The sequence below is a fragment of the Chiroxiphia lanceolata genome, chromosome 4, assembly GCF_009829145.1.
Source record: "Chiroxiphia lanceolata isolate bChiLan1 chromosome 4, bChiLan1.pri, whole genome shotgun sequence".
Classification (NCBI taxonomy): Eukaryota; Metazoa; Chordata; class Aves; order Passeriformes; family Pipridae; genus Chiroxiphia; species Chiroxiphia lanceolata.
Window position 1 is genome coordinate 58,667,755 of NC_045640.1, and position 18,108 is coordinate 58,685,862.

The 18,108-nt window shown below is 41.7% G+C and overlaps 1 protein-coding gene across 3 annotated transcripts; it reads right to left on the bottom strand.

Moving 5' to 3' along the window:
- Positions 1 to 434: 434 nt before the first annotated feature.
- On the bottom strand, positions 435 to 16,322 carry ABCG2 (ATP binding cassette subfamily G member 2 (Junior blood group)). 3 transcript variants are annotated; one of them, XM_032686879.1, is made up of 16 exons: positions 16,188 to 16,322; positions 15,635 to 15,847; positions 14,238 to 14,297; positions 13,660 to 13,774; positions 12,379 to 12,531; positions 11,805 to 11,962; positions 11,291 to 11,442; positions 10,747 to 10,851; positions 9,063 to 9,310; positions 6,565 to 6,647; positions 5,470 to 5,559; positions 4,764 to 4,888; positions 3,466 to 3,620; positions 2,477 to 2,566; positions 1,671 to 1,768; positions 435 to 1,185 (listed from the first exon to the last, which is right to left on the bottom strand). In XM_032686879.1, the coding sequence occupies exons 2-16, from the start codon at positions 15,838 to 15,840 to the stop codon at positions 1,035 to 1,037; spliced, it is 1,989 nt and encodes a 662-aa protein (XP_032542770.1). In that variant the 5' UTR covers positions 15,841 to 15,847; positions 16,188 to 16,322; the 3' UTR covers positions 435 to 1,034. The 3 variants fall into 3 exon arrangements, with proteins under 3 accessions (XP_032542770.1, XP_032542768.1, XP_032542769.1); XM_032686877.1 differs by having other exon boundaries at positions 9,063 to 9,313; XM_032686878.1 differs by lacking the exon at positions 16,188 to 16,322 and adding an exon at positions 16,009 to 16,028 and having other exon boundaries at positions 9,063 to 9,313.
- Positions 16,323 to 18,108: the final 1,786 nt, after the last annotated feature.

Consider the following 18,108-nt stretch of genomic DNA (forward strand, 5'->3'; position numbering starts at 1 on the left):
TCCAACTCGGTATATTGTATGACTGTAAGTCTCTTAGAGCAATAAGGTTCTGTAAGTTTGTTTTGTATGACCTGCACAAACCAGGGCAAAGATTACCAGTAACAGCTCAAGAAAGAGCTATAAAGTTGTCTTTATCCATTTTAACACATTTACTATGCATAACTCTGTATATAAAGTCCTCCAAATAAAGGAGATGAGCTAGCACTGCTGCACATGGCCAGGGAAAAGCTGGCCTGCCAGGAAAGGATTGCTGCAATCTGTGGACCTCTAAAAATGCGGTATCATCCTGTTCAGTCATGTACTTGAAATTGGTCACTATAAAAAAGACTAAGAGCTCATGATAGCAGCAATAACGGGACAGTGAAGATGACTTGCAGTTACACGGAAGAAATGCAAATTTCAGGACAAGGACTATGTGAACTGGCAGAGTAAGCAATTCACAGTCACCTTTATTTAAAAAAACAGTGCTTCTACCACTCCAGTGTGGTAAGAAAGACTTCATAGCATCAATCAAGTACACTCCAAAACAGTAATGATTCCCAAATGGAAAAGGGTATGAGATGTGCACGGGGTTGGAGAGGATTTTGTTGCTGTCTCACATAGACTGGGAGCACATAAGCAATTGAGACTGCACTGGTGTCCCGATAAGCATCACTTTGCACTGGATTTCTTGCCAGTGAAGGTAGGTGCTAATTAAAGTAAGCAACCTTTTTTTTTTTCAGGTTAAGCCACTAAATGTTAATTTTAGTGTTTAACAAGTTCACAGCTAGAAGATGCAGAAAGACTGAATAGTCTCTTGAGGAAATCAATAGTTAATTTTTTTATGGCAGGGAGGACTGAGTCTTGCTAGATATTTCAGCAAAGTACATTAATAGTAAGTATTTAATATAACATACAAGGATGGCATTCACATTATTGACTTGTGTCATCATAAAAGTACAAAGGAAGGCCTCTTAAAAAAAATAATCGAGTCAGTTGCACAGTCAGTTTCATCAAACTCCTGAAGAGTGGAAATTGCATCTTTTCTTCTGGTTTTAAGAGAACTTCTTCATGAAGTGCAGTTTCAGGTACGCGATGGTGAAGAATATTAGTGACATGCAGGCAAGTGCCAGGTGGTTCTGCCACAGGCCCCAGGTACTTGCATCGATGCCTTGACTTTTCAGGTAGTCTTCTCCAGTACATGACCTGCAGATAAACACACATGCATTTATAAACTTTGTCAGTTTGAAGTACCTAGGAAGATCCCTAGAAGCTGCAGCATGATTTCATGTGTATAGCAGGTCAGGCAAACACCAGCTCTGTTACTGTTTTATTTTCTATTTGTAAATTTGTTTGTCTTGTAGCTCCAGTTTCCTATAGGAAGCTGCAATGGATTTTGTGAGGTTGTAAAATTGTAGTGTGCGTGAATGTCTTTCAGTAAATGCAGTTTGAAGAAAAGGGAAGAAGCATGATGTCAGATATTTCTAGTCTTATAAATACTAAATATGACAACAGGCAGAATGCATGTTCTATGCAAGCAGAATGCAAAAACCCAGTCAAAACTTCATTTTCTCTCAAAAACTCACAGATTCTGCTGGTCATCAGTGTGTATCTCTGATAGTCAGACTAATATTTTAGGACTTCTGAAGTTACTCATGGTGGGATTTGTTTCAATGAATCAAAATACTTACATCTGGCCGATTTGTGGATAGCTATTGTTGCTGCTTAAAACTGTGGTGTTAATGCTGCCGCAGAAGTTCAGACCCTTCAATTCATTGATTTCTAAAGCCTTTTAAAATAAAGGAAACAATGACAGCAGAAATCAGTAGGCAAAGGAATGATACATTATCAAGATGAGATATAATGCAATTAAAATTTATTCTAAAAATGTGATGGTATCACTACTATGTTGGCCAAATTTCTATTTTTTAAGGTGAGCAGCACGGTTCTTTTAAGAAAGGAATGTATGCAGCCCAGACCCTGCTAAGCATGCACAACAGCAGGCTTTACCACCTCCCCCAGGCTAGACTATTTCTGCAGGGGCATAGTAAAGCCCAAATTTCTCTGCAAAACATCACCCTAGCTATATTCTCAGAAATTAGGAAAAAAGCTTTAGCTTGACAAGTTTTTGTCAAGATGGAAAAGAGAGAGTGATGGAAAAGAGAAGAATTTAATTTCTTTTTTTATAGTGATAACATTGTTCTTTACTTTGTATCGTTTTTGTCCAGCTGCATTGCACTGGGTGTAGTTGTTCAGTTGCTCCCTCATATGAGGTGTTTCTAGATTACAGAACCGAGCTCTTCTAGACAGCAGTGGGCGCTGGTTGATGAGAAGCTTTTCTTGTTTCAAGATCCTGCACTACATTCCGAGGTTGCTGTACTTAATTAGTTTCCTTTTGCTCATTGGACCATGAAGTTTGAAGTTTTCTTTATCACGAAAGATACTCCTTTCTATCAAACCTTTTCCAAGTCTGCACACAGGAAAATACAACACTTACTGTCATTCCATATCGAGGGATGCTGAAGTATTTGAGCCAGGAGAGCCAGGGCAGGACACTTGTGACATTGACCAGCAACCCAGAGAAAAGCTAGAGACAAGAATTACAAAAAAGCCACAACAACAAAAAAAAGCAAATTACAAATTACATGCTGTTATCATGTGTTCTTCTCTAGCTCTTGACTCTGCTTCTTCAGATATAAATGAGTGGGAAAGCCTTTCTAAAGAAAAAAAAAATGTTCCAGTGGAAGAACAAGGGAGAGGGAAGGAATCAGTTGTGTTACCCAGCTTTGAGCCATAGCCCCAGGTCCTTCTCCCGAAATAGATTAACAGGGAATGCTTTTACCCTGTGCATTAAAACCCTCTGCTTCCTGGCAGGGGGTCCCACATGGGCTTGCATGAACTGTCTGCTGCCCCTCAGGTGTGCACCGGTTTTTGCCTCTGTGCCCTGAGTCTGAGGCAATGTGAATGTTGTCTGTGAGTTCGGGGCTGCCTCATTGTTTATGGTGCCTGTCTCCCAGCTGGAGCTGTTTGTGTGTTGTCTGGTGGGCTCTGCAGCTGAGAAGCACAGCTGGAGTAGTGGTCTCAGAGAGCAGGAGGCTGCAGGTCATGTTCTCAGCCAGACACACTTGTCTTTCGCAAAGCTAAGGGCGAAAGAAAAAAATGTAGCTATAGGTGGCTTTTCTCCTTTCAAGGCAGTTTGCTGGTTGCCAGAGCCACACCGAAGAGGGCAGAGGAGCCACTCTCCCACCCCCTCACACCCAAACCCCCAGCCCCCCCCCCCCATTCTTGTTTGTTCAAAGGATGAATCAGAATATTCAACCCCACAGCATCAGAATACTCAAATCAGACAAATCAGGATATGCAACATGCTCGACCCCAACAGTCTTTTTGCAGAATTCAGCTGAACTCTGTGCTAGTAGGATTTCTACATTTCAGCATTTCTAGGATTTCAGGATTCAGTCTAGAAAACTGAATAATGCTACTCACAATCATAAAAACAAATGTGATAGTCATGAGTAGGTTTGCTACAGCGACCACGCTCTGTCCTGCTGCAATGGCTAGTGCCATAGAAGTGGCTGTGTAGGACACCATCATAAGGGTAAACATCATTGTAAAGAAGGCTTCTACTGTTGGTTTCAAACCTTAAAGATCAGAACAAGAAGGGTTTCAGTATGATCCTGCCAAAAGCTGTACCATAAGCTGAACACTATCCTGAATTCCATAGTGTGTACTACCTACAGACTACACTTTGTCTGACAGCGTGGGCTACATCACCAAGACCCGAGACTGCCGTGGTGCTTGTGACAGCCCATGTGTATGCCCTGACAGTGGAGGACAGGAGGAATAACTAGTAACACTAGAGATGGCAGAATGGGTAGGAGTTAAAAGTATTGTACTCCCCACATCCAAAGTGATGGCTTCACTGTGGCTTCAAGTTGTCTATCGAAGGAGAAATTTCTAGTGCAATTCCATGAGCAGCAGTTGTACAGCATTTCACTGGTTTCCAGCAGAGAGCTCTCCTAAAGGACCTAGTAGACTTATGGTGACTGTGGATTTGATAGCAAGATCTATCTCACTCCAGTTTCACAGTCCTAGAGCCTCTTGGTGATGCAGCCTTTTTTCCTATTCCTTGGGGAAAAAATCTCAGACCAAAGCACACTGTGATTATTTTTAAGTCTTGCTTGTACTTTCAGGCTTTTGGGACATCCCAAAAGGATGTCATCATCTGAAACCTTACTCTAGGAAAATGGTCTGCTGTGGACATATTTTGAGGAAAACATTCAATGTGTTCTACAGTTGTAAAAGCTGGTGCCAGCAACTTTCAAAGTCTGCTCACTAACCAGAAGGCATCTCACCAAAAATAACAATTTGACACTAATTCACACAATATTAAGATCTTAAACTAAAAATTTTTCTTTTAGATGCTCTTGCAGGGATTGGAAAAGTATCTTGTAATAGTCATCAGACGTTTAAGATGGCCATAGATGAAAAGGAATAGAACAAACCTATGCAATAATGGTCACGTCATGCTTCCTTCTAGGGACAGGGGACATGAGATGTCACAGATTCTGTGTTGAATGCTTAAGTCTTTTAAAGTGTTTCTTTTCTGTAGAAAACCACATGGTGTGCTAAAAGCAACTGGCAGTAACCACTGCCATGCCAATGTAGTGCTTTACCCTACATAAATATGTATGTGTACATACACATCTATAAAACACATGTTCCACGTTGATTTACTGAGGGGGGTTGGGAGTTGCAGCGTGACTGTAGGAGACCATACTTGCCTAACATGAAGTAAACTATACAGGTGAAGATGATGCTTGGTAGAGTCCTTATGGGTATTAAATCAGCCATTAGCTTTGCGATGAAATACGCAGATATTCTGTAGTACCCACTGATATATTCATGTCTGGAACACAGAGATGTGTACAACATATGACAAATGTAAATCACTAAAAATCAGTATGGTTATTTAGACAAATGAATTCTAGCTCAAACTGGAAAAAAATCTTTCACAATTAGGTTGTAATGCAAATGTCCAGTAAGCCAGACACTGAACGTGGATACTTGAGCATATGGTTTTTAGTAAATATATATTGTGCTATCAAAACAAAAAGGGTAAAGTTTAAATAATTTTCATTTTTTATACAGTGTAATATGCATAGCTTTAAAGAATCCAGTTCAATAGTATTTACTGCCCTCACTAGCAAGTCACAAACTTATTAATCAATACCAAAATTGAATATTCAGGGAGTTTTTTTTTCCTACTCTGTCAGTAATTTTAAACTCAGCTATTTGTGATCACAGCTACTGTTTGGGGGATTTCCAGACAACTCACAGGATAAAAGAGCACATTTGCAATGAGCACTATCAGTGAAATAATTTGAAAACTCTCCACTTGGTGTACATAAATGACAATTAGCCACAGTAGGGCAGACAAACTTGCTTTATAACAGTAGTACCTGATAACCTTTTGTGTGCTTTACTTACAGAAATATCTTTTTTTCCTCAACGAAGAGTTCAACAGCTGAGATGCTGCTGAAACACTGGTTGGTGGTCAGAAAGAACATTGCACCCACTCTACAAAAAGCAAAACAGCAAGCTATTATTAAAAATGTGATGTAAATGTAGTGTTTCCACTCCTGTGCACGTAAATCCAACTGTAGCGCCTGAAGTTTAGCAGTCTGTGACCTCTCATCCCAAATTCCACAGGAGAAAGCTTGGCTACAAGTCTGAGTCTGTAACAAGCCTGAATTACAATGGTACAGTTAGTATTTGCTTTTGGCATGCAAGAATAGTAAGTTCTTTGATGCAGTTTTTTTATATAATTTCCTGACACATTAAAAGTTCTCAGATTGTGAGACATTTGTCTGATGGCAAACTATGAGGAACTGAGGAAGCAACACGAGAAATAGTTTTCACTTTTTCCACTGAAATTTAAGGCACTTCATACCCAATTTGAAACTGGGCCATTTTTAGGTAAATGCCATGTATGTAGTGTTTCAGGACTAACAGCCTAGAAGTTTCATAGTTGCAAAATCATGTGTCAGGTCATGTATATACAGCTGTCAAAATGATACATAGACCAGAATAATTTGAAAATCTAGCTTTAGGTGCACCTTCTGACTTACTGCTGGTAAATTCAAGTGTGTGTATATAGAAACAGACACAAGATTAAAGCTTTCGTTTCCTAGGTTTATGTAGCCAAGTCTGCATATTTTAATCTTTATTCTTTTCATCTTGGAAAAATCTTTGTAGAAAATAAGTTGAAGTGCCGCCATGCTGAATTAAACCTTTTTAATATGATGTCTGCTCTTCAGCATTTCTAGCAGCCTGACTGGCACTAAAAAGTGTCATCCTACAGAAGCATCATCACTCATTTCATTTAGACTGCTTGTCCAGCTTCCAGCATGGCAGGGCAGAGCTGCATCCCCCTCTCAGTTCTGCAGGGACCAAGGAACATCCTCACTTCGGAGTCACTAACACAGGCTTGGCCTTACTTACTGATTTGAAGGGAAGCATTTGCTTTAAAGAGGTAGAGCTTTAAATCAAATTTTTGAACATCCATTACTCAAACTGACTAACCTGTTCTGTAGTCCAGTGGAGTCCTCTGTAAGTCCAAAGAAAATGGCACCTACAACCAGTCCCAGAAAAGCTGTAACACACACCTAAATGGAAAAAAAAAGAGAAGAAGAGGAAAAGTATCCTTCTCATTGCTTCAAAACTTCAGTAGTTTTTTTTTAAATATGTAGCAGGTGAGTGCGGATTGACAAGAAGTATTTTCAGAAAGGACAAAAGCTGCCCAAGCTGGGAAGGGGGTCGATGGGGTGTTAGCAACCTGCAGCTCTGCAGTACTGTGAGTCTCGAGCCATTACATCCCCCGAGAGGTGTCTGAGACACAGCAACTCCCCAGTGCCACCTGCTCGTGGCAGTGGCCAGCTGCTGCTGCCTCATGTGGTCAAGGCAGTGGGACAGTGAGACAGGAGGGACAGTATGGAAGCTTTAGCTGCTGCTCACTCTGCCATGGTGATACTGGCAGGAGGCACAATCCTGCAGTGATATCATGGCTTTTCTGTGACCTCCTGTGGGGCCAGATCTTGAGGATCTGCTCCACGAATGCTGGGAGGATGCTAATACTAGCAATGGGAGGAGGAGGAGGATAGCAGAGGCTTGGTGGAGCAGGTTAGAAAGAGGGATCCCCAGCATCACATGGACCTCACCCAAACTCCTTTCCCCAAGCACTGTTTCAGCCATTCTTAGATGGTGTGATTAAATTAATTAAGTTGATTGCAACATTTCTCCTCTTTTGTTACTGATAATCTCCACCATTCATTCTCCTTTGGACAGAAAGTGACTCCCCATCTGCTGTCAGTGACAAGGGTCACTTCAGTTCCAGGGTTGACCAGTGCACTGCTTCTGTGGGGATTTCTCTGCAGCCATCTCAAGGCTACTTTGAGCTGGGCAATCAGTCTTTCCTGACTGCCAGGCTGAGGATGACATTTTATTTTCATGCCCCACAACGTCTAATTGCTGGGCTCTATCACACATCTTATTCTTGAGACTTTTTTTAACAAGATACTACGATTGGGCTGTAGATGTGCTGATATTTGCAGTCTGTAACACAATTTAAATAGCAAAGATAAGACTTGGCTCAGGGATGAAGACTGAAGTGTGTGCATCACACTTTTAAAACGCTAAACGCAAATGACAAAAATCACAGGAAAACTGATGGTATCAGGCAGTTCTGTCATCTTTAAGCCCAAGCAATGCATGAGTCTTAACACCATAAACCCCTTGATCCATGGTACCCGATCACTAAGATCCTGCCGAAAGGAGCAAATGTCAGGGATAATTCAGGTCCTAAGCCAATTGCAGTGGAAAGCAGGGATCATTTCAAGACTAATTTGGAGCAGATTAATGAAAAAAAGGCTTAACAGGCCGTGTACCACTAAAAGAATGCTGGTCAAATCCACCCCTAATGAGGGTGGGGAGATAGAAAAGATTGTGAGAAACAAGTCAGGACCATTAACCTTGGGGTATTAAGGAGATCCTTGAGAGCCTAATTCTTGTCACAAGGTCAAGCTTTTACAAAGCAATTATTAAGGATCTCTATAGTATCAACATACAGATACACACACATATATCAAAGCCTTTTAACCTTGGGGATTCTGGACTCATTTCCCCTCCACACTGGCCATTTTTTCCACTCATTATAAAAGTCATGATGAAAATAATTTATACCCCTGGATCCAGACCAATTTTTCTGTTCTCTCCTCTAGAATTGCTGAGAATTGTGAGTTTTGCTGCTGCTGTGACTGCAGTTTGGCCCATGAATTACAGGATTCCTGAGGATTAGTCATTCTGCAGCCAGACATTCTTTATTTCTGAAGGCAATGTACAGCTTTGAAGAAGTCAACACTTTTGGTGTTGATTCTCCTGAAAAAGCAGCACTAACAGGGCCAGTCATGTAGAACATGCTTATCTTTCATGGTGGGTGTTAGACCACATTGTGGGTCCTCATCACATCTTATCCAGAAGACATCACTGCCAATATGGACAGCCAAATGACCAAACAGCACGCACATTACAAGACTGTGAAAATATTTTTGCGCTTGAGCCAACTGCCAGCACTTCATTTTGTACTGAAGGTTAATTAGGTACGCTAGTGTAGTCTGTTAACTTTTCCTGGCAGGAGAGAAGATTGGAGGCCAAACCCCACAGTGCCAAGCCTGGACAATTAGAGTCAAGTTTGAAGAATATTCATGAGCAAATACAAGAAACTACTTGGGACATAATGTGCTCCTGGCCAGGAGCAGCAGAATACCCTACTAGAAAAGATCTTGCCTCCTAAAGTCTTTCAGTAGTCCAAAATTAATTACTGAACAGTCCTGCATGCTTCTCATTTGGGAGCATTGAGGACACCTTCTAGGGAATCAGATTCCCAGACCTTGAACACACTTTCTTCAGATGCTTTCTACAGTCAAAATATCAAGAGGCAAAACTATCCCAGTGACTCATCTAATAATACAGGAGTCAAATAAATTCAACATATACCACAAAACAACAGATACAAATAGCGTTACCTGAGCTATGGAAGCTTGAGGGTTTCGTATCATATTTTTAAACGTGCGCCTGGACACCCATTTCAGCTGATGAAGGAAGGAATTGGCATATGTGATTTGTCGGAAAACTGATTTGGTTTTCTTTTTATTTCCCAAAGAAATATTCTCTAATTGTGCTTTTGTTTCTTGGTAGTAGGTAGAGCTGGAGTATTTTTCTGCGAAGTGCTCAGCCAAGGTTTTATCATATTCAGTGCGTTCTTCAGTGCTCTCTGCTGAAAAGATTAAAAAAAAACATGACCGTGCCTGTAAGGGATGGGAAGGTTGTTTAGGAGTTAGGCCAGGGAAGTTTTGTTGGGATGGGAGAGTTACTAATGAACCAGAAGAATTAATATGCACATGTAGTTTCAGTGATTCATTGCCCTCATAGCATGCAGTTCAAAAGAGTTTGTGTAAGACCAAACCTCTGTGCTTGTCTGTGCAACCTGACCACAGGCAGCAGCTTCACAGCAGACTCACTAGGAAAACCCTTGTCTGCTCATGAAGCTTCAGCATGACAGCAATATAGCTTTTAATCAAAAAATGACTTTAACACCCGCTTCTCACCCCTCAAGGTTTCTGTAAATGTTTCACAGATCTGATGAGATAACCCTAGACTTTCCAGACTTTTAAATCCAGGTAATCCTGAATGTGTCTACTTTAGTCATGAAGAAATTTCAGCTGGACCTCCATTTTTTCTCAACTATAGTCCAATATGCTTTTTCCAACAACATCTATTACCAGGTATAATATTTTTCAGATCCTGAAAAATGCATTTTGTAAAACAGTTGCTTTTTTGGTAAAGATATAGTGAAACTGTGTGTTTGAGTACATAGTATATTCACAACTTCATGTCCCTTTTCAGTCCTGGGAAAAGAGAGTATGCTATTAATGAGTGGCAGCAGAAAAGGATGAAAAAGCATGCTACTGAACATAGGCAAGATCTGATTTTTCAGTTTGGGGATAATTTCTGCCTTACCACAACTTCAGGGAAGCATCAAGTGAACGCTGGTCCCCTATCTCTACGCCCTCTTCCCACCTGGCTCAGAGGAAGGAAAACAGTAATTTCCTAACAGATTAACCATTCCATTGGGTAAAAAATACAAGTCATAATTGCATCAAATTATGTCCCTAACTGGTTTATCATCTCTGCTTCTGGAGGACTTCAGTTGGTTTGCCTTGAAGATGAAAGCTCTTTCTCTGTGTTGAGAGTTACCGAAATAGTTTCTTATACTCCCAGACATTAAAATTTCAATACAGGAAAATATTCTTGCACCTTTAACATCTCATTATTTGAATGTGACACAAAAGCATGCAGGTCAGTTTATGGATAGCAGTGACAAATTACTAAATACCTATTTATGAGAGGCAAACTATTCTTGCATAGGCAGGAATGTTTTAAATAGTAGAGCTGCATGTGACTTTGGTACTTATTGTAGGTTGTGCTAATTATTTTCCACACATAAACAAAAAGGATTTAGGAATTGAGTGTTTGTGGGGTTTTTTCCTTTAAAGCAACATGGATCAGCAGTGCATGACACTTATGCATACAAACAGCCATACCCTGTACAACAAAGCTATTGGTTGGTTGACACCTGTGAACGTTGTGTTGGACACCTCCTGGCAAAATACATGTTGTGATAATTTGACTCAGCTCTGCATTTCATACCTGTGTTAATCTCATCAATCTTGTTCATTGCCACAGCGGTGGAGTCTCCATTGATGACGTCCAGGAAAAAGTCAGCGGGGTTGTTGTACGGCTCGCACTGGTACCCTGTGGGACAGCAGTACAAGCCCTGAGTGATGGTTGTGTGACTGGACAAAGGTTGTCAAGAACACGGCTACATGTTGTGCCCACTGAGCAGCATGTACCATGGGCAGGGCAGGATTCAAAAGGTCTGTGCTTTCCCAAGGGATGAATGGCACTGCCAGGCAGCTCCATCAGTGAAAGCAAGGTGACAGCTGGCAATGTGCCTTCCCAGCCCTAGCGTGGGCTTTGTCTAGTTAAGATGCACCCAGGAACAGTTCATTAGAGGTCAGCCCTATCATCCAAACCTACATGTGGGTTAAGAGGAGAAACTCCCAGAGAAATGCTTAGCCTATTAAAACCCTGGGCTTGCTAATACATGCTGTGGCCAACTCTGACCCACAGCTACTGGCATTTTATTCAAGTTAGCATACACTAAGGGTGTTGCTGCAAAAGTTGTGCTCACCAAGGGACTGGAAGTACCCAATGGCATGCTGGGCTGGCCCATGGTACAGCACTCTCCCTGCAGCCAGCAGCGTCAAGTTGTCAAATAGTCGGAATATGGAGTACCGAGGCTGGTGGATGGAGAAGATTATTGTTTTTCCTTGTTTTGACATCCTGAATGTGAAGAACAACACAGGTGTTAGCTTCATAAGTCAATTCAGCCTTTAGATAAAAGAATTCAAAAGTTCAGTTAAGCCTTGGTGAAGTTTGATTAACCTGTCATGCCAGAGAGGGGAGGAAGAAGGAAAAAAAAAAGAGAAAGAAAATATTCAAATCATATTCATAGTCTCCATATGAGAAAAGAATTCTCACTTTGGAGAGAGAGAATTCACACAGACTTTTTCCTACCCCCTTTGCAGTCTTGGCTCGCTGCTAAACAATTACATGTCTGATTTCCCTATTTCCTCATTCTAACTGTAATTTAAGTAAAATACGACTCAAGTGTAGCAGAGAGGAGTGTTGAAAAAGGCCATCACCTTTTCAGTAGCAGTAGAACAGCATTAGCAGTGCTGGCATCAAGTCCAGTAGTTGGCTCATCCAAAAACAAGATGGCAGGATCCGTGATGAGCTCCATCCCAATATTGGTCCTTTTCCGCTCTCCTCCGGACACCCCACGAGTGAACTGGGTGCCAACCTGCCACAAAACAAGAAACTTGTCTCATTTGGCCTGATGACAAATCCTTGAGTGAACAGCATTCTACCCACACAGCACTATTTGGGAAGAGTTGTAAGAAATTTTGGCCCTACTCTCTGGAACAGATGTAAATGTTATCTCACACGTAGGTTATTTATTAATGTTAGTACTACTTGAGGTGTTCTCTTTTTCTCCAAACACAGACTACCTTTCCCTTTCCCTGCAATGTAGTAGCACAGGGCAGCATCAGTGCAGTCTGTACAGATCCCCATAGAGAAATGTTATTAATTATTGTATTACTGAAAGAGACTGTTGAAATTAGCCTTTTTTTAATCTGCCATGTTGAGCCATTTGGCTCATTAAATAAATCACTTAATATTTACTCATGATTTAAGCACCATATTTACATGCCTTACCTTGGAATCTGCCACTTTGCTCAAACCCAGTTCCTTGATAATCTGATTCACTCGTTCTTTTTTTTCCTGTTCCTTCACTGACTTTGGCAAGCGAAGTGCTGCTGAGAACGTCAGATTTTCTCTTACAGTCAGGGTTCCCATCACCACATCATCCTTCATTAAAAAAAAAAAAAAAAGATACTCAGTGGTTGCTTAGAAATTTCTATTTGTTCCTCCAAGAACTGCATTTATCTATGTTTTGTGCTGTTCTTGCATGCACAGGGACAGTAGCAATGGCCAGAGCATGTGATAAGGTGCATCTTCAATGCCTGTCATAGCAGTGTTGATTCCATGCACATAATTTTATTTGACTCAATTCATAAAGCAACACAATATAGGAACATCCTTCATCATGCATGATACCAAAATCCATAAATAGCAAAGCAACTAAAAACTATCCTTTTTGTCTTCTTACCTTATGCAGTTCTTTGGAGGTGTTGAGGGAGAGAGTGAAGGGCTGAAGGGACCTAAGGAGCAGCTACATCACAGTGTGTTTGTTAAGGCAGCCCCAGCCCACTACAGGTGAGAGCAGGGAGAAAAGAAGGAAGAAAAACACAGGTTGTGTCCATGTGGGTGAAGGTGAAGGGTGAAGGTGTTCCATACTTGTTTCAGCAAAGGAGGAAGGAGGGTAGGTTTTTTAGATATTATCTGCTTGTCTCTTGCAAAGGGAATCTGTTAGATGTGGGAGTTCAGAGTGATGTGTGTTTTGAGATACCCCCTTTCTGTAACATGCTGACCACGCTTTTATAATTTTTCCAGGTGCACCTCTTACAGGCCTTGATAGACTTACAAGCCCGCTGCTGAGCATGAGGAGTGGGGAGGGGAAAAATGAAAAGAGGCATGTGGTTTTCCTTCTTTTGTCCATCTTCCCAGCCCACCCTGGAAGAACAAAGGTTTTCTCAGAACGGGAGTTAGTGACATTGTCACTGGGCAAGTGGAGGTGCCAGGTGCATATTACCAGAAAACATCATACTTGGAAAATACTCCATGCATATTCATGGCCTACAGCTGTTCCCCCAAATGGAGAACAAGAAGGGATCCAGATCCAAAGCGTCTGCTCCCACAGGCTGTAAAGCATTAATGAAAGCAACTCAAATACAAAGCACAGTATTTTTCCCAACAAGGGTAGATGTGTGGAGAGTTGCTACAGCAACAGCCCTGCTTCTTGGATCAAGGCAAGGTACCTGGAACACAGCAGCAACTTTTTACAATAGAATCCATACAGTGATAAAAATTGCCTACCTGTACTACGTACCCGGAGGTACATTTAAAGTTGGCAGGCTGAGGAGCTCCATTGATCAAAATGTCACCAGAAAGCCCATGGGGATCCTTCCTTGCAGCCAAAATGTCAAGTAGCCTAGAGGAAAAGTTAGTTACTTTGTCAGATGAGCATGCAGGAGGTAAAGATCTCTGAATCACAAGCCCAGTTCATGGAACAAACAGCTACATAAAAGCATACCACGTTAAACATTTGCAATTTAGAAAATCCCAAGCAACTTTGAAGGACTGAGTTTCTTTTGTCCTGGTTTCCTGAGGAAATGAGATCTGTGCAATTTTATGTCCATTTTTTCAAGAATTTGAGCTTTGCTTAGAATGATGCATAAAGTTTGTGTTATCAGTAAAGTCTGGACTAAAGCTGAATTTCATCTTTGTCATATAACCTGTCTTTTTTGAATTCAAGTATTTCTCAGAAACAGGTGAGATTTGCACAGACCTAAAATAAAAGCACGATCTTTCTCTGAAAGATCTGCTAAATATGTGCAGATATATATAATTTTCTCTTTGGTGTAATCTCTGTGTAGGACAAAGGGGGCACTTACGAAGATTTACCACTGCCAGTGGGTCCCAAAATTGCATTCAGTCCAGGTCTCATGATGCCACTGTAAGACAAAACAGATTTATGAAATAAATAGAGTGCATTTACCTCTTTTACTGTTTCAAGTGGTAGGTTGTGTAACTTATCTGTACAACTACCTTCAGCATCCCACTAATTTTGCAATTAATGAAGCTACCTGATCACTAGCAAGATTTATGATCAGTCAAACTCCACTTTAATTTTTATTCCTAATTCAAGAAGAACTAGTCTTCATATAATGAAGACAATACAGAAACATGAGTAAAATGTAAAAAAATCTGTACATATATTTTTATCCCATGGATCTCCGCAGGTGAAGCACACACTTGCTTTAACCATATTCAGTTCTAAAGGTATTATTCTCTTTAACAGAGAGAATAATGGTCCCTGTAGACAGAACATACTAGGGATTTGTCTGTACTTAAACTGCAGTTGACAGTTTCTCTGTATCTGACATTAAGCCACATGAAACTCAAAAGCCAGATAGAAAATGTTCCAAATGACCAATGTCAGTCAACAGTTACCACAAGTATGGTTCTTGAGGAAGTTAGGAAAGACTTTAAGAGCTCATGTTTAGGAGATGTGGAAATTGCACGGACAAAGAGCAGAATAGACAGAGCTACACAAAATGGTGAATATTTATGATAGAAATTGAAGTTAGGGAGCTGAAAGTCACAGGTGACTTGGAATGGCATATTGTATAAGCACTTGCCACTTAGTTTAACTACTGAACTGTGAATGGGCAAACTTTATGCATCGATTATTGAACAAAGGCCATAATGACACAATTCCTTTACTACAGTACTGCTCAATGTTGAGGGAAAAAAACCTAACAACTCAACAAAAAAACCACCAAAAACCCAGAAAACTATGCATCTCTTTAAAATTAACATAACCCTCGCTTATATTACTGTCTTACACATTATAAGTTAAACTCCCCAAGATTAACCTTTCCAAAGGCCACCTTAGGGTAGGAGACACAACCATCGAGGACAGGCTGTTGGTATCTCGGTTAAACACTACAGCCCAGTGGGAGAACTGCCAAGTACTGCAGAATGATCAGAGCTGGCTGGTGTGGCCCTGTGCTGATAGCAGCCAGGAGGGCTGTACCCCTAGGGCCCAGGGAAATGATGCCCAGCAGCATGAACTTTCTGACATACAGGCTCAGCACTAGAGACTGAGGACCACTGGAGCCTAGCAGGAAGCTTAAGCACAGCTGATAGCAAACACGAACACATAATTTTTCTAAATCTTGGTCAAATATTGTATATTGTGCTTAATGGCTCGGTGATGTGAGTGGACTCAGCTGTCCAGACAGAAATAAAACATACACGCACTCTAAAGAGATATTTAAATACATACTTGACATCTCTCAAAACTTCTTTAGTGGCTGTTTTTCGACAGCACAGGAACCCAGTCTTCATCTTCACACGGTAGCAGATGTTGTGGAAAGTGAGCACGCTCCCTGCCCTACCAGCTAAGTCTGGCGAGGACGGCCTTCTGCTGGGGATGCCATTTGTATTCGAGTCTGACATCTGAATGCACAGGTGCGGCTGGTCTTCTGCCATCCTTCCTCTGGAAATGGAAAAACAGGTAGGGTAAGATTTGACTAGGTATGGAGAGGAAAGATGCATCTTTTGGGTCCACTGTTTGACACTGAACCTATGGTGGGCCTTGCAGATGCCCATCTAGATCTCTCTCTTTTGGATAACAGTTTGGGTCCTGTGGGGTCAGACCTTGATATGACATGGAGCTGATAAGGAGCTGGGTCTGCCCTATTGCTTCACACTTCACACAGTGTTAGGGTGGTAGAACAGTCTCCCTCCATCCTGATGGTCTGTTGTGGTGGCTTGACCTTGCCTGGCCACCAGATGCCCATCGAGCTGCCCTCTCAGGTGAATGTCTGCTCAGGCACCTGGACCACCCTCTCCCACTCTTTCCTCACCGTCCTTGGTGTCTGTACAGCTGTTTCTCTTGTATTTTCCAGCATCAATGACGTGCTCAGCTTTGCCAGCAGTGGGTCCGCTGGCACCAGCTGGAGGTGGCCGTGTCTGGCAAAGGGCAACCCCATGTTCTTTCTCACAGAGGCCTCCCCCTACAATACCCTCCCTGCGGCAGCACCTGGCCACAGGCACCAGCTGTGTCTGTTCTCCAGATATGAGGAAGTAGGAACGTCTCACAGTGGCACTAGCACAACATTATACCCTTTCTGGAGGGCTGCCCCTGGCAGAAAGGCCTGTACTTAAACTGCACCCTTGTTGGAAACCACAACAGGTGACTCACCAAAAGATCTGCTTGAAATTACTGAGGTCCAAAAGGACCTGGTCTTCTGCCCCTCCTCTTTTTGAATGTGCTTAGTCAGCCCATTAGGTACTCTTTAAAAGGGATAGTCTGAAAGTAAAGACATACTTCCCACCTCTAGTGCTCCAGTGCAATGTTAACAAAATCTAAAAATTGGTGCATTATTTTTTTAATCAAAATAATTTTGCCAAGGCTATAGGAACATGGGAGCTGACACTGCCGCCAAGTGATTACAAGTAATTATCTTCCTTGGATTTGATTTCCACATGAAATCTAGAAAGTAGGTGTGGGATTATTAAAGTTATCTCACCTCCCTTGTCAGCTGGGCTCCTGCCTGTGAGCCATCCATGTGCATCGTGGGGCATCCCTGGCTGTCCCCGTGCATGCAGACCTTTGTCCCCTTTGTGCTTCCTAATTAGCACAGCGTCATTCAGGTGAGAGGTAGGATCTGGCCTCTCTTCATATATCATGTTGACTCATCAGAGTCTAATTACTTTAATTGCCACTATAGGAAATGTTAGTAATGCACTAGTTAATGGGAATTGAGAGGGTAGATAAGCAGCTAGGAGCTCTGGAACGATCAGTCCTGTACCTCAGCATAGTTACACTGCTTACAGCAAGAAAGAAGGCAAATCATGAGACCATTTCAGACATGCTGAATGAATTTGAGAGCAGTTAATAAAAAAACAGCTGTTTAATCTAACAGAGACATACAGTCACATAACAAACCAAGCCCTTATCTTGTCAGTTTGCTAAGGTTGCTTGGCAGACAGCTGAACTCAGCTGAACTCTCCTTTGTGGCTATCAACACAGAGAACCCACTGGAAGCCCTACATTCAGCAGGAGGCCTATCTGCACATAAAGGCTGGTTCATCTGTCTTCCAGTGATGCTACCCCAAATCTAGCCCAAGCTTGCCTCTTCTGAGAAAGCCACAGTTTGCTCTGCTGGTCTTAATGTTTTAGTAACCAGTCATCTTGGCCCAGTGCAAAGAAACTATGTTCCAAATATTATAATGGCACTAGCTTTAATTTAAGCTAAAATGGATTTTGAGTAAATTGAACATCAATTAAATGTGTAACAATTAAAGTCGAGAGGCCTTTTACTGCCTGCACTCTACTTGTGCCAGAGAAGACTCACCTACCTGCAGGAGGGCAGCTAATTTCATAAGGCTATTTATAGAGTAGTTTCTGGGCTAATCTGGCTGGACATCGATCACTGCCATTTGAAAGGATGCTTTCTAAGGTAACTTAGATGCTTTCTAAGGTAACTTAGAGATGTGTGTTCAGAACTGCAGTGGAAACTTTTCACTTAAAGGCTCACCACGTGCTGAGCAGATGTTTGCTGAGCAAGGTGACAATCTCAGAGACAATAACACAGGTAGATATTCCAAAGTCCCTTAGACTGCTGGATAACCAGGCAGCACAATGAGAGTGCAGAATTCTTCAGGAGACAAGGTGACTCTGACCTTGATATATCACTGTATCTATAAGGTATCTCGATCAGTATGTTGCTTGATCACATTTTTTTCTCAGCT